The 16,433-nt window shown below is 39.2% G+C and overlaps 1 protein-coding gene across 1 annotated transcript in view; it reads right to left on the reverse strand.

The window, feature by feature from the left end:
- Window positions 1-16,433, reverse strand: part of LOC126406699 (neurexin-1a-like) — a 285,366-nt gene that overhangs the window by 32,178 nt on the left and 236,755 nt on the right. Inside the window, 2 exon segments of the mRNA XM_050071161.1 lie at window positions 11,211-11,530; window positions 12,953-13,042. Of these exon segments, the coding sequence (XP_049927118.1) occupies window positions 11,211-11,530; window positions 12,953-13,042 (410 nt within the window).

The raw sequence follows: 16,433 nt of genomic DNA on the forward strand, positions 1-16,433 counted from the left end.
TTGGATCAAACAGTTTAGTGGACTCCCTGAGAGGAACTGGAGAGCTCCTTCAAGAACTAAATACTGTACCTTCAAGGACTTTTTCTTTGTTTGCATTTCTACCACCAATAGGACCTCTGAAACATACTGTAAGTTGGCCAAGGGTTGGTATGGCAATGTAACTTTCTTGAGGAGTTGAAATTGCTTTGTCTTTCCACTGTCGCATATTCGCTCATTAAAGCCTGAACTTCACTGTCAGTCCAACTGTGTTTTCTTCGAGTTCTTTTCATTATGAGCTGCTTACTGTACGTCTTATGTTGTCTGTTGTTTGCACGGCTAACAGGTTTTTAAAAACGGCAGTTGCCGGTGCTGCATTGGCCTGTGTGACCAATCACTGTATGTTTATGCCACTCATAGTTCCTCTTGTGCTGCGAGAGTAGCTGATCTGAAATAGGAGCTAAAAAGCCCTCTAAACAACATTCTATGAACTATGATCGTTCCTTGTTCTTGTGTTGCAGAGACAACAAAAAGACAGGTAATTAAAACTAGTTTCTTAGAAGTATGAAAAAGCTCCTCTAGTCTGATAACACCTCTGGACACAGGTTCTGTTTTTGTTTTGGGGGCAAAAGCCTGAACTTAAAGGCGCTGTATGTGAGAATGTGGCCAAAACAGTTACTGCACTCAAATTCAAAATACTGCCGCGAGTCGTGTACGCCCCCCCTCCCCTACAGATTCGAGGTTGCTGGACAGCGGCACGCTGGGGACTGATTTGTTTGCCCACGGGCGGCTGCTGTGGCAGGGCTACGTCGCCGCGTCCTTGATCTTCGGTTTTCCAGCAGACCGTTCGAGCAAGCCCGGCTTCTCTGCTGCTAACGCTGCTGCCGGGATACAGCGGAGGAGGAGCCGGCTGCTAATGCTATGTACTGGGACACTGCTGCTGCTTGCCGTGCTGCTAACGTTTGTTTCTCAATAAAATCAGTCGGGTCGATGACCCACCTGCACATGGGCTACAATGTATGATCGAAAATGTTGAAAGTATTTGAAATGTCCATCCCCGTCTAGCTATGATGCTAGTTAGCCAACTTAGGCTAAAGCTTACCTGTCGAGGAGAAGAGTAGCCACTTCGACATCCAATTTCAACCGTCTCCACCGTTCAAAAGCATCTCCTATATAGAGCCTCGCTTTGCCTTGAGTTTTGTCTTGGCGTTTTTGGAAAACATCATAACGAGGTCATTTGGGTTTAGTCGCACCATCAGCCATTGTAGCTCAGTTGTAACTGTAACTGATGCTGAGACTCTACTGACTGGTAGACGGCGGTGGGTGGCGCAACAGGCCAAAACACAAATTCTAAACATAAACATGATTTGCAGACCGTAATTTTTTTTTTTTTTAATGCGAACATTCTGGTCGTACTATTGTTGTTGGTGAGATCAGTATGTTATATGAACATTATTCCTTAGTCTCTGTGACATATTAGGAGGATTTTACCACTATTTGCTTTAGATTTCTTACATATAGCTCCTTTAAATTCAAGTCTGGGGGTAAAGAAGTTACACATTTATCCATGCAGACTGTTTGATGGTACCTTGCTTGCTTAATTACATTACTGAGTAACGTTTGAGCATCACTGGTACTCTTAAAATTGTGCAACATTTCCTGTAGTGTCATTTTTTTTTTCAGTAAATTGTTGGGCAGCGCAACCAGTGCTCACTCTCTATTTTTTCTTTTCTTTTTAAGAAAAAAAACTTGGAAATGATTGCACCACCACTGTGTCTTCTTATTCAGGAGAGAACGAAGAAGCCACTTGGTTTGACAGTATGGAGCAGAGAGAGAGCTGTACTGGCAGCTGCCAGTGTATCCTGCAGGGCACTGACCTGTCCCGAGGGACGCTTCTGACTGTGGAGAGCTGGTCAGTGGGAAGGGAGCTGGTCTCTCTTTTACCTCCATTCTGTCAACATCCTGCTACAGGCGGGTCATTTCAATTAACAACAATACTGACATTTAAAAGTCATCACATGTAAATGTAAAAGAAAATATGCAGAGGCGTCACTTTTCTATTGCCAGTGTCACAACTGAATTGCACTTGTCTACCAAACTGAGCATTAAAATGATGACATTGGTCTCAGCGTTGCCTTTCAACACACAATCAGAAACTTTCTTTGTAAAACAAGGCATAACTTGGAAGCTAGACTACAGAGCTTCTTTTAGGTTCAGGTTATGGGAAGCTCCAGATTACAAGTCATTAATGTACTGCAGTGGAGAAGAGCTACAAAAGAAGTGTAGTGCAAGTGAAATGTGACCTGCATTACAACTCATTTCAGTGGTGCCAATAAGTCTGATCATAATTCAAACAGGCTCTATGTAGTGAAAACTAGCTTTTCGTAGCTGTCTACTGTACATCTATATGAGTTTGACTTAATAATACTGGCTAGAACTAGAATATAAAGATGCAGGATTGTTCTTTTATTTGGATGATGTTTTCAGAGATTTGGTTTTGATGGAGACTTGATCTTATTCAAATTCATCCTAAAGATGCAATATCAAAATGTAACAGTAGATCTAAAAATAAATGAAGACCGAATCATCCTTAAGCTCATATCCAAGTATCAAATCATGTAGCACAATTAAAGAACCTGCACTGCATGTGCGTAGTTGCCTGAGGAGTGCTTAATACCCGAGATAAGTCTCAGGTCTGAGTATTGATGCATGCAGGATTAGTATTAAATCTAGGCTGTGCAGACTTACTGCAGCCTTAGCTTGTAAAACAATAATCCCTACCAGTATCAAGACAATCACAACATTGCCTAAAGGTAGTACCAGATACAATAAAGAGACATAGTGCATGGATGATTATAAAAGAAGAGAAGCTGCAGACTGAGCAGTTATTGGATACTAAGTTGCAGAAGATTTTTCACCACAAGATTACTGTGACACTAAGTTTATTATAGTGTATTTGTAAGAGCCAGCGAGGGAGGCTACCCAAACACTGCACTGAAGGTGTAGCAGTGCAGCATGTCAAATCTTTGATTATCCCTGTGAATTATAGAGAGGCCAGGTTTCTGCTCCTCGTCTCAGGGACCAAGACAAACACAGCCACTACAAGGCAGTTCAGCCGGAACTGAACCGTGTGCTGTGAGTGCAAATGAAATGGCCCACACAATGTGTTTTGAATGTTCCTCACTTCCCCTGAACGACCATTACACCTACCTCACCTAGGGTTAATTCAGAAATAGTGGGGCCAATTGGCTATTTGGTGGCAACGATTTGACATAGTGGCCATTCTTACTCCCCAGGGACAGGCTATAATCTGCATTTCTTGAATTTCCACCAGCAACAAGCTATAAAACAGAAATATATTCTGCAAAAAAAAAAGAAAAGGTTATGAAAGAAACATGGCAAGCATGAAATGTCAGATGAGGTCAAATATTACTTGTGTTTAAGACATATCACATTGGCCTGAATACAAGACAGTGCCTCTGATACCTCTGAAAAAGTGAGAGTTGTCTTGTTTCGAGAAGAGTAGAAATCCTACAGACTTTTACGATCCTTTGACTTTTCAGTTGGCGCCACCAGCAGGTCAAAGTTTTAACTTCTTCGGGAGAATGGCTTGTTTCCAAAACTTTGGTTTGTGACCAAATACCTACAACAAATGCAACAGTCCTATCAATTTGCATTATAGTTTGTGTTTACTGCTATTACTGTAGCTATTACCTGCTAAGCATTCGCATGTCAGCATTGTAAATGTTGGCATGTTAGCATTTATGTCAAAGCACTGCTGCGTCCAAGTACTAACAGTCTCACAGAGATGCTATAATGGCTGTAGTCTGGTTTTAGTCTACATTTTTGTAACTATTAAACATTCATAAAAGATGCAACTAAATTATTGTAATGCAAACATCAGAAAGGAAGAAATAAGCAATCTATAGCAGAATCACTATATTAAAAACCAATTTAAAAATCCTACAATGGTGGCTTGGGCTTTTATTGTGCAGTTACTAATTATATTATAAAACGGAAATAATTAATTTTAGAGTGAATATTGTGAAAAGCGAACACTGACTGAGGAAAAAAAACTTCTAAGTTAACGCTAAAATACTAATATAAAACATAAACTACATTTTGTGTTCTATATAATACATGACCACAGTTTTGTAACATAACTGTATCTACTGCATACTGTAATCGTACAACCTAACATTTGTCTCCTGAAGTTTTCTGTCCTTGTGATGCTCGAGCCAATCCCAACTTTAGCTGATGTTCCTGCAGACAGCAGTGCTGGTGGATGGCAGCCTCACACTATGACCGCTTGTGAGATTTATATACTGTATGTGTGCTGGCCAGGGTTGATAATACAGAGCAATGCAGGTGAGGATCCATCACTGTCGAGAGCTCTCAATGGCTCACCCAGATAGCAGGCTTTCGTCTTTTTTTTTTTTTTTTGGCTGGGAGGGTGCAGTAACAGCTACACAGGGCTCCATCTCTTATTCTTGAGTGGTTTTGATTAAGCATCATCTGGTGTTGAATGCTATCTTTCTTCAGCTTGACATCTTTCATTTTGTCCACCAGCTCTTTTAAAAGCTGAAACACACAACATGTTTTTGTTTCGGCTTTGGCTTCTGTGTATTTGGTATTTAAATTGGAAACAAACAACTTTCCCCCCCTAGTGGTATTCAAGTGGTATTATTGTTGGCGCAAGGCAAACCGGTCGCTTTCTGTTTTCCTTAGAGTAGCTACGACCAAGAACACAGGACAAAAGCATTTTTATTCAATAATTTAGTCCATAATTGAGACATGAAAGCAGATAAAAAATGCTGCCAGGCTGCCAGCCTGACTGGATCGCCAGACAGCCTTCATTTTCCCAGGAGCTCGCACCCGGTGGCAGACAGAATTACATTGTGAAAGCAGTGTTTAGAGGGAACCAATCTAAACGCAGATGGTGTCATTATTCTATTAGCCATTACATTGTGCTATCAACATTTATTCCATAATGGTACATTAAAGCTAAAAACGTGTCTATTGCCAATTTAATGCAGGTATTACAATGATACGATATGAAAGAGTACAATGTCTGTTTCCCCAACTTTTGACTGAGCTATCACACAAATTAAAACTGATTGAAATGTTTGCTTGAGGTCGATGGAGACAGTTTAACAAGAGCTAGGTCACTGTAATGCTGATAGTGCCTGACCACTGGCAGCTAGTGTTGCCATTAGAAGTGTGTGGGTTGGCAGTTTGGGTACTGTATTGTAAATCTCAAATTCATTGCCAATTAGCACAAAAAGAAAGTTTACTTGAGGGAAGCACTAATTTTCCATAACAATAAATAAATGAAGCAAAGGTGGGAAATAATCCAAAAACATATCAGTGGACCAGAGAAAGTGAGTTGCACTTCTTGGTGTGTGTGTGTACAGTAGCTGGTCCATTGTTTGCGATTGCATACACAAGTGCATTGTGGTTTAATTGGATGTGACCAGGCACCGCTACAGGGAGCAGACACTTCATTAAGGCACGACAGTCAGGCCCATACAGTAAGCTACCTCCCCCGCATAGGGCAGGAAGCACACAGCAGAGAAAAGCCACCACAGAGAATATTTGACACGAAAAAGCCAAGAGTAGACTCTCTTAGTCAGGAAATCTCAAGATATGATCAAAATAAAGGTAACATCCAGGCTAGGTCCCACTGTTATTTACTATCTCAGTATATGAGTGGGTTGTAAATCCTCGAATTGAATCAATCCAGTTATCCCTTAAGCAAAGGGGGAATTCTAATCACTTTTAAAATAACATTTCTGACACATCAGCTTTTTTCCCGTGGTGTATTTCTCCCTGATTAGACCAGTGTGCTCTAAGATGATAATATTCTTTATTAATAAAGCCTGAGTGGACACCCAGTGGTTTGAGAAGAATGACATTAATGTAATGTTACCCATAAGCCAAGGCCCACAGTATTCAATAACAATATAACCCCAGCCGAGCACTTGGAGAACTTTTGATAGGGCACCTGAGAAGTCAGAGTCCCCACAGACCCTTCAAAATCATTACACTAATGATGATTAGCACTGACTTTACCCTCTAGGAGATATGTGGGCTAGTGCAAGGAGACATACCCTAAATCTACAGAGCCAGTGTCACTGTCTGAAAGATTTAATTGTGCTGGTGTTTTGACCATGTGTGCACAGCAAGACATCAGCGTTGGCTGCAAATTTATTTTTATATTGAAGGCATGTATCAAGCATAATAAGATATCAGAGTCTAGGGATTTTGTGTACTCATAAGCAAACTGATTACTAAGATTATTGTATCAAGCTCTGTTTCATTTTCTTTCACCACTGCAACCCTGTAGACACCAGTTACTGATAATCTGTTAAAGATACAGTGAAGGAAAAACACATTTTCCAAGTTTGCTTTCTGTGTTGTTCAGTTATGCCTTGGTTTCTGTCCAATATGTCTTTATGTTTTTTTTAAATCAAAATCCCTCTTTTCTCTGTTTGCAAAACCTTGAAATATTCATAATAACTCATACTGCACTCAGGGGTGTATGGATACATTTATTCAATCTTTTTTTTTTTTGGAGGGCAATTAGCTGACCCGCACTTCATAGAAAACTGCACATTAGCATTAGCCTGCATGGCCTATTGGCTAGCAGAGCAATATCATGGGTAAGGTGTTAAAGTGAGTTTAACACTTTCAAATGAGCTCTGAACTGGCAACACAGTGAACATGGAGGCAAAGAGTCCTCTACAGCTCTGTGTATTTTTAAATCTTCGTATTGCTTAGTATTCACTAGTATTCTCTGGAGTCAAGCCCACTTTTGAGAGAAGGATTTGATCAAATTCTTATTGTAATTATGCCCACATTCTGTTATGTGTTTCTGGCTTTTTCTTGTATGTAAGTCCAGTATTCACTTTAATTTTAGCTCTGTTTTGGTCTCCACCAACATCTGAGGGAAATATTTGGCAGCGCTGCTGACTTTAGCTGTTTATCAATCTAGTCACAGTTGCTAATCGTTGTTTAATACTGAGCAGGTACAGTAGAGCTGCCTTTCACATTGCACAGCTTTGTGATCTATTGTTAAAAAAGATTATAGGTTCTTTTAATAATGATGTTGAAAGCAAAATGTACTTAAACTAGTTAACTGAATTTGATTTATGTGTGTTGATTTATTACCAAAGGGCCTGACCATTACCTGTCATTGCTAGACAGGCCTATAAAAGCTCTATTTTCCTTAATATTTTTGATCCAATGACAGTCTTTGACAGCCTGATCTACATTATCAGGTGCACCATTTTTACCGAGCTTCAGTGGTCAGAGGCTGATACTGCCACCACCATTGTTAGCCATTCCATCTCCACTGGGGCCAGCGTACTAAAAAAGTACATGTCCCAGTAATTTAAGGCTCTCAGGATATAAAAGCATTCACTGAATTGCATTCGCCATCAGAGTGGAGACGGAACAGCTGGACAATGATTAAAATGCTGACTATTCAGGGGAAAGGACAGTGAATGCACCATCTCTTTTTACAGAGGCCAGACACGATGTCTTTCTAAGGGTAGTGTCCTGAGACAGTAATGTCCTACCGCGGGAGCTCTCCATGGGAAGGTCGTCACGTTGAATCAAACTGAACGCATTGACATCTCCCAATGCACACGTTTCTGCATGCCTCATTCATCTCTCCACCTGCATCACAGAGCCACTCTTTAATCCAATGACCTTTCTTTCTGTATGAAAGCATTAGATAACACCTAAACCAACACAGTTAGCCTTGACTATTCTGCTTTTTCCAAGCCTTTATGCCACTTTAAAGGTGAGCTTGCAATGCAACATAACTTGACAGTACAACATCTCTAAATTAATTTAGCAAAAAAAAAAAAAAGAAAAGTTAAATGAATAAAAAAAAAAAAAAAATAACCACAGTATCACCTCTAACCTGCCTACAGCATCACTGATACACTTAACACTTTGAAAAGAATAGGCACAAGACAAGTCCAGGAAAAAAAAAAAAACAACAACTTTAAGATGAAACTATATATTTAACTCTTTATCCACCAAAATTAGTGCATAGATGCAGGTTTCGTCAATGCAGGGAAACCTGCTAAAAACAAAAGACTAATTTCACATTGCCAGTACACCAGAGCTTCGAACAAGGCTCTGCAGTAGACCTGTATGCCTTCCTGTCTTTTTACTGAAGTGTCATGTTCTTCATCAATGCACTGGACAAAAGGTTAGTAAACAGCAGAAAGCAGTGGCGACGAGCAAGGACACCATAATCTGTATCTGTGTAACTGTTCCGTCAATTCATTTATCCACATCCTTATCTGTACTTGGAATGATTGGGAATTAAACCAGTCGTGGGTGGAGTTTAAACTGGGATTAGGTGGGACCTAACCAGAAGTTGTTATTTAAACCTGAACTGATATGGGTTGGTTAGAAGTTGCTGTATTTATGATTTATTAGAAAACTATTTACAGAACATTTTACTTGGATGATAGTCAGACTCAAAAAGTACATTATCTGTACTAGGTACTCCTCCTATCCAAGTATTCGGCTCAATCCTAGGAAGCATGAAGGCCAGTGAAGCTTATTCATATCTGTTGTTACTTATTCAGTCTCTATTTCAAACTTAGTGTGGACTAATTTTGAATGATGTTTGTGTGCTGCTTGGATGTAGGCAAATGAAATCTGTGGCATTGCATTGTGCCAAAAAAGGGACAAAAATTAGCAGGTCCGCCTGGGTGACTTGTTGCCGTCAACGCCAATCTGAGCCGATTGGAGCTGGAGCCGATAAATACCCATGAGTACTGCAGAGTTTGTCCCAGGAATGAATGCGGATTGTAACCTTTCCCACTGCAGACAAAAGCTAGATGTTAGTGGGTGTCTGTGACGTTTTTGTCCAGTGGGAAAGGGCTTTACACTGCTGCTTATATCAAGACCAGTAGCTGTACACATAATTGCAACACGGTAAACTGTTATTGATTTAACTATTCGAGCAGAATCTGGTTAGCATAAGGGAATAATACCAGATATCCAGACAGGAGATCATATCTAAAGCAGAAAACATGTTGTATGTAAATTAATAAATATCTGTAATACACTGCATTTCTAAATTGTCACGGTCATTTATATCACTTTATTTCTCTCCAGATGAAAATGGCTGAAAAAGGCAGGCATCCATCTTATCAAGCCGGTTCCTTTCTGCCAATCTCTTGGTTCCTTGGTGGCAATTTATAACACCACATGGAGCTGGGATATAATTATAGTCTATTGTGTGATATTTCGCCTGCGTTACATGCTCCTGCAACGGTTCAGCAACCATGCTGAGTCTGAGAGAAAGCCATTTCACTGGATCAATATTTATGATTGTATTATTTGTCAGCAACTGCAGACCCTTACACAAACTGTTAAGCCGGTCAGAGAGAGAGAGAGGTAGGGGACGGCCAGTAATGTGAGGTCTTTACTGCCGCTTAGCTGAAAACTAGGTGCGAATTATCTGTGGGAGTTTGTCATTTCATTATATGAGCTGGAGGCTCAACAGTCTCCTTAATTGAAAGAAAAACTTGACATTTTGTTTTGCTTTGAATAAAGTCGAGCTTTTTAAAAAGCTCTATAGAAAAGTTCAAGCCTGGCCTCATAGAAACATCAACATTCAAGGCTTTTTTATGCTTTCATTTAATTCAGAAGCAACAATGTGGAAATAAATATTTAAATGGGTATAAAGAACAACTTACTCCTGAACAACGAAACTAATCAACAGAGCACTGCACTTCCAATGCAGTGAAACATTTTTCTCTCTCGAAAATCCTTGAAATGGCCTGAGACGTGTGTGCATTAACTGTTGTCTCAGTGAAACTGTAAAGGCAGAAAACGTTTAACAATCTGCCTAAAACTAATTACAATCAAATAATTTTGAGTGTGTGTATATTTTTTAAATATGAAGTCAAAGCCACCCCCTCCAGGAGATTCTATAATCTTCCTTTACCCAATCCGATTAATCCAAAATGAGTTAAATCCAAAATGATTTTTAACTATATTTGTAAAAGCTGATTAAGCCCTGATTAAAGGGTCACTTAAGTATACGGCTAGGCTTGATTTAAGCCACTATGGATCCTTTCCCTGCAACTACCTCACTGAATATTTAAAATTCTGACACACATTTTAACTTTGTATGAATAACTCTCAGTATCTTTACGGTTTTAATTACATATCACTCCCTATTGTTGTTGAGAGATTCATATAATGTCACATATTCATCATTTAAACAAATACTACAGATATGAATGCTAACACAGAGCAGCTTTGGCCCCATGACAATTAAAGCACGTTTCTTAGTTATCAATGAGGTTGCTTTCAGGTTTGTTTGCACAGACTTTCTTGTGGGCCAAGAAGCTTCTGCTTTTGTTCTGTACCAACAATACGTGAAGCAATACCCTACATTCTGACGGTTCTCTTTGTTGTAATAAAAAACACTGAAACTATTCTGCTTTGTGACCTAAATGAATCAATCCCATCTTCTGTTCAGGGCTCAGGTATTCCTAGGTCGTAATTGAGTTCTCTCAGCATGTTTGTTGCAAGCTAATTCCCGATGCATTGATGCAGGTAAATAAAGAAAACTCTTAAATTCACATTTACATGTTGAGAACCTCCAGGACTTAGCAGCTACACTAGGATTAAGGATTTGATACTGATAGACAAAGACATTTCTAAATGGCATAATGATTAATCTTTTATAGTGTGTTTATGTCTTCTGTTCTTGGCGAGGACTACAGGAGGATGGTCTGATCGCCATTTCATTTGATAGGACATACGTTTTGTGTTGCATTGTTTAGTCACACATCGTGACATTTGAGAAGTAATATGCTCCTGCAGATGCTGCGGCGCTCATGCAGGACAGATAAAGATGATGGAGGACCCCTGTGATGGTTATCACTCTAATACACACAAACACACACACACACTGTGCCACATCTGATTGCACGGGGAGAAACGCTCAACAGTGTGCCTGTGGTGCTGCTCCCAATGGTGGAACAATGCACGTTTTTCCCTTCAGTTTTTAGGTCAGAGGATTCAAGGAGAAGAATGGCGTGACACAATTAAGTACAGCAAACGTTCCACTATGTAAGAGCATAATGATGACATGTAATATAATAATCCATGATGTGCTTAACGTCATGCTGAGACAATAATGACATGAGTGAAAGTCACTTAGAAGAGCGTCATCTTAAAGATGATCTTACCTGCTGAGGCTCTCGTGGTGTCGTCTGTTTGACTCGCCTGCTGGACGCCGTAGTGGTGGTGATTTCCATGATGGACGTGGATGTCTCTGAGCGATTGGCTGTGGTGCTGGACTGGGGAGTGATAGAGGAGGGCGACTCCCCCACAAGCCGCACGCTGCCTTGGATCTTAATGTTGGGATCCCCCTCGGCGGCCATGTTGAACACCTTTAAGCCATTATAGTAGAGGCCCGAAAGCTGGCCCTGAAAGGATCGACTCCGGTCTCGCTCCCAGCCCCCAATCTGTATAGTGGTTTGGCTGTTGAAGATTGTGAGCTGCCGCCCTGTGGGAAAACAATGTTACATATATACAAGAATGTTGAACTGTGGACTTAGCCACTTAAACTGAACAGGAAAAAAAAAAAAGACAGAAAGACAGATTATTTGCCCAGTGGCTAATGAGACCAATAAATTACGGGTTGTAGAGGCAAACCCTGGTAATTTATTGCAGTAATAATGATGAGATGCCTATGAAAAGGGAAAAAAAACATGTAAAATAAAAACACAGGATTTAGAAAATCAATGCAGCTTTGCTAAAAGGGCAATCTAATCTAAAAATAACAAGGAGAAAGATTAATCAGAAGTGTTAATGTTATGGGAATGCAATAAACTTACTTGAAAAGATAACATAATCTTGAAAGTAATATAAAGGGACAATTTGTTTGCAGGAAATTGCCTGGTAAATAAGACAAACATAAGACATTTGTCTAGCAAAGCTAAAAGCATATATTCTTATTATGCTTTGCTTATGTTATCTTCCATATTTTCCTTCAAATTTTAGGATTTACAAACTTGGTATACAGCAAGCATGAGGAAAAAAAACAACTGCAAAATTGGCAAGAGGCTGTGAGAATTGGACTTTTCTTGTGTGCAATCTCACAGGAAGCAGGGCACACTTCAGGAAATCTGAAACTATTCATCCTTTTAGCAAAAGCAACCAAGGAAAATTAAACTTAGAACAGATATGGTTGGGCACATGGAAAACCCAAAAGTATTTTATGACAGCACTCTCATAAGGCAAAACAGAAAACAAACAAACAAACAAACAAACAGAAAAATGATAGGGCTTATTTCACATTTTAAGTGAAAAATATGAATTAGTTATTGAACTATAAAAAACAAAGCATGCACTTAGTTTGTTTTATATTACAGTTCCTTGATCTAATGCCCTATACATATTTACAATGTCTGTTAAAGGGACTCAGAATTCTGATGCCAATTCATATTGCACTCTATTTATCAGCTATGAGTTTAATCAGAACAGATCAAATGACACTAAGTACTGTACTGTACTGTAGATGTACTGTATCTGTTTCAAAAGTGTTTCAAATAACACTTAGCAACTAATGAATGACTGAACAAGAACTTTTAAATTTATCATTTAGATGTTTACAGCAAAATGCTACGGTAATTTATAGACATTTTAACAATGCTGATATTACTTCAGTAAGTGGATTTAGATTCATATTTACAGTCCCTTTAACCTTAAGTTGACAATAAACACGTATTAAAACAGCTAACATCTATAAAATAAATACATTATTATGAAAAGTATGAAACACTACAAACTAAATTTAACTGTTCAAATCATTTTATTTTTAAAGTTTTACTGAACATTTATTTTTTAGGTTTATTATTTACAAAATACTGCTACAACTTGGTTATGATCAAATTATTTTATTTGAAATTTTAATCAGTGATTTTACCTTTGTCGAGTAGCCATTCGTCAACTACTCGACCAAGTCGGTATGGGATTCGCTGTCTAGCAATCGCCAGGCGTTCGTTATCATTGTTGCCTTTAAAGTTTAAAGAGACATTTCAGTGGTTACAATCTGTAAGGTCAAAGGTTAAATGTTCATACTTAATGCTGGAGCTATACAACTGCACAAGGTTTTTATATTTAAAACGTTTTGTATATTTAAAAAAAACAATATTTACTAAAACATTATTTGAACAAACTTCACTCATTTTATTTTATTTTAGCCAACAAATTAGGCCTATATTAATTGAAAATAAGTGGACTAGCACGCAGATGTTTCATCTAGGTTAAAAGAGCTATGTTATCAACCAACCCAAATCACAAATTTATACACTTCCATTACAAAATCTTTACCCAAATATTTCCATCCCCTTTCCCCTCTACATCTTTTTAACTGGCTTTTAAACTAGTTATATATACATTTTCAAAAAGCACATCATTTAAATTTATTGTTGAATCAACCTGTTATGATTTAAAGGACAATTTAACTTTAACATATTACAAATGCCCACCCCATTTATACATAGCCTAATTGACAAGAAATAATAAGCTAATTGTAATACAACAATTAACACAGTATACATTCAGAGCATCTGGTCAGAGAAAAGTCAGAAGACAATGTCAAAGTAGGTACATACACTGTAAATCTTCAATAAAACGGCTTTGACAAAACCTACAAGCCATAAAGAAAGGAAAGTCATGAGTCTGACTGTAGAAATATTGCACATTGATAACACTAGAGTCAATGAAAAAGTAGTTTTTCCAAAAGTATTCAGAGAATAAGCCAAATAAGTGTCAGGAGACAGAAAGAGCAGCTACAGAAAAACTCCACTCCAAGATTGGAGGGGCACTTTGGCATTAATGAGGGCAAACTCTGCATCACCCCTTTGTCGAGGCCAATAACCTCGCCAGAACAGAAGACTTTCAGCAAAGTGGCACTGTCTCCGAGTGCCTTTCCCCTGGTATTGTCTGCAGAGATTGAATTCAGTCAGCTCCATTCTTCCGGCAGATTGACAATGTTTGTCCCATCAACTATATTAATTCAGTTCTGCCAGATAAAAGATCCGGTAGCTAACAATGATTTGGTGGAGAATGGCTTCGGAGGGGAAAGAGTCACACAGACATGAAGGAAGGGAGGTAACCTTGTAACAGATGCACAGTTGGTCTGATGAAAGGTCTTAGAGGTAAGAAGACGCATAAAAAGACATTTTTTAATCGCATCAGCTTGAATTACTGTAGAGGATCAGCTACCAGAAAAGGGTTTAAAGCTTGGCTATACAGCTCATGGAATTTGGCTGCAGCTGATTGTGCCCGGTTGGAGCACAAAGGCTTGTGAGGGAGATTTAGTGGAACATTTCTCCCTCAACATTGACGCAGACAGATACATTCTGCATTACAACAAAGCCACCCAGGAACACCGTGTTTGCTTTTTGATGTGGATCTCTGAAGGGTATTTAGAGAGCCCCTTTTCTGAAACAATGTCCAGTTATCTGATGAGATACTGCAGATTCAGGACACGTATTTAGTCTAACTATGCTATGCTATAGATGGAGCACCTTTATGTTTAACGGAGTGCAACCCAAATTCAGCATTTAAACCTGCACATGGACATCATCTTTACAGACTGGTCACAAGTTTTCAAATTGATAGTCTCAACAAATTCCATGGAAAGACCAAAAAAGAGGTGTTAGTCTACTCCAACTACTCAGGCTAAGACATAAAGCTTTAAGAATAAGTTACAATACCTAAAAGGGCTTAATGGTTTCTTCAAGAAGATGGACACTGTAGTTTTGAGCAAATACCTGTCAAACATGAGAAAATGCATTTGTCGGGGACTATTTTTAACTTCAGATTAATACAAGTAAGCTGCTCTAGTGAGTATTTAAGGCAACAAGATGGTGTCTGTGGAATTGACTAAATTAAGTAAAATAAATTACAGTGCCCAGGTTCATGGTAATGAAGGAAACATGTCACCCAGTGCAGCGGCATACAGTAGCACACTGATGTGATTTTAATAGTTTTTGGCTCTGTGGTCCAGAGGTGTAATTTATAGAGGCTATAGATAACATGCAATACATGGAGATTTCATGGGATTTGTTAACAATAAGACTGAGTGTCCATTTATGGGGTTTTTTTGTCTTTTCTGAGTGCTAGCATCTATTTTCAATTGACCCTTCACTAAGCCCAGCCCCCTCATGATGGTCCGTCAAGCTGTTGTTAGAGTTAGCATGGAGCCCACGCTGTAACTGACTGCACTCCCTGAAGAAATATTATCAATTTTTTGGAAAAACAAAAAGGCAATGTCAGAGACAAGCAGACAAGGGGGCTACAATATGTGTTCAAAGGATATATTCAGGACGTCAAACTGACTGAGCAGCAAAAACAGGTTAAAAAGACAAAGATAGTTAGAAGCTAAAGCCAAACCATATTGCTGTATAAACATAAACCACCACATCACCGGCGACTGAGACAGAAGACAATGAAAGTAAAGGGACATTTTGCTGATATTTAATCAGCTGTGTTGTGGAGGTGGTCTGGCAGCTGGTGGCACGCAGGAAAACTGAACACAGTTCATCCGCCCATACTGCAATGACAAGCACTTGGTTGGATATCGGCAAAGTTTCCCTGGTTCCCTTCCTGTAGAGCAGGGTAAGTCTTTATACCGTGTGACGATCGTTTAAAAGAGAAAGTGCCTTGTGTATACATTCAGTAGGCTACACATGCTGTGGATAGCTACATAACTAGCTAATCCTACACTTTTACGGGTTTACTTTTGGTTTTGGAATGGGAAGAAAGGTATATCTCTCTCCAATCTCTCCAGGTAACGAGTATGTTTAATACATGGCAGCCCCAGGGACAACGTTAAGCTTGGAATCCACAAAACCAGCCTAAAAATGAAGCAAATCTGATACGATTGCATGACTGACTGTATGATGAGTTTATGGAGCACGGCAGTGTTGTTGCTGGGCTGCGGTCGGAGCTGGCCAATGCTACGCTATAATTGGCCAGTCTGTTTTCAAGGAGTGGGTCTTAGTGAAGGGTCAATTGTTCCCAATGAGAAGAGAGCATATGTGGCCACCTAGAGAAAAGGTGCTCCGGCTTTTATGTGTGGCTGCTCCGAGCGCTTCCAGTTGAAAATCTCTCAACTTTTCAGAAAGCCATGGGTTTCCCCTGTGCCCTGCCAGCGCTTGTCTGCCAGAAAAAAAAATGCTATATGGACACTGAGCCTAAGAACAGTACAGTATATCATCATACTTATTCCTTAAAAACAAAGACTGTGTAGTTGCACAGTATTGTCATAACTAAGAATTACTGAACAATATATGTAATTTATTCTGCAGCTAGAAAATCACTAAGCTTCCTCCAGGTAGGTGGATGCGAAGCACACCAGCCTCCAGTTGCTTTCAGCTTATGTAACGTCTACTATA

This window comes from Epinephelus moara, chromosome 19 (assembly GCF_006386435.1).
Source record: "Epinephelus moara isolate mb chromosome 19, YSFRI_EMoa_1.0, whole genome shotgun sequence".
Taxonomy (NCBI): domain Eukaryota; kingdom Metazoa; phylum Chordata; class Actinopteri; order Perciformes; family Serranidae; genus Epinephelus; species Epinephelus moara.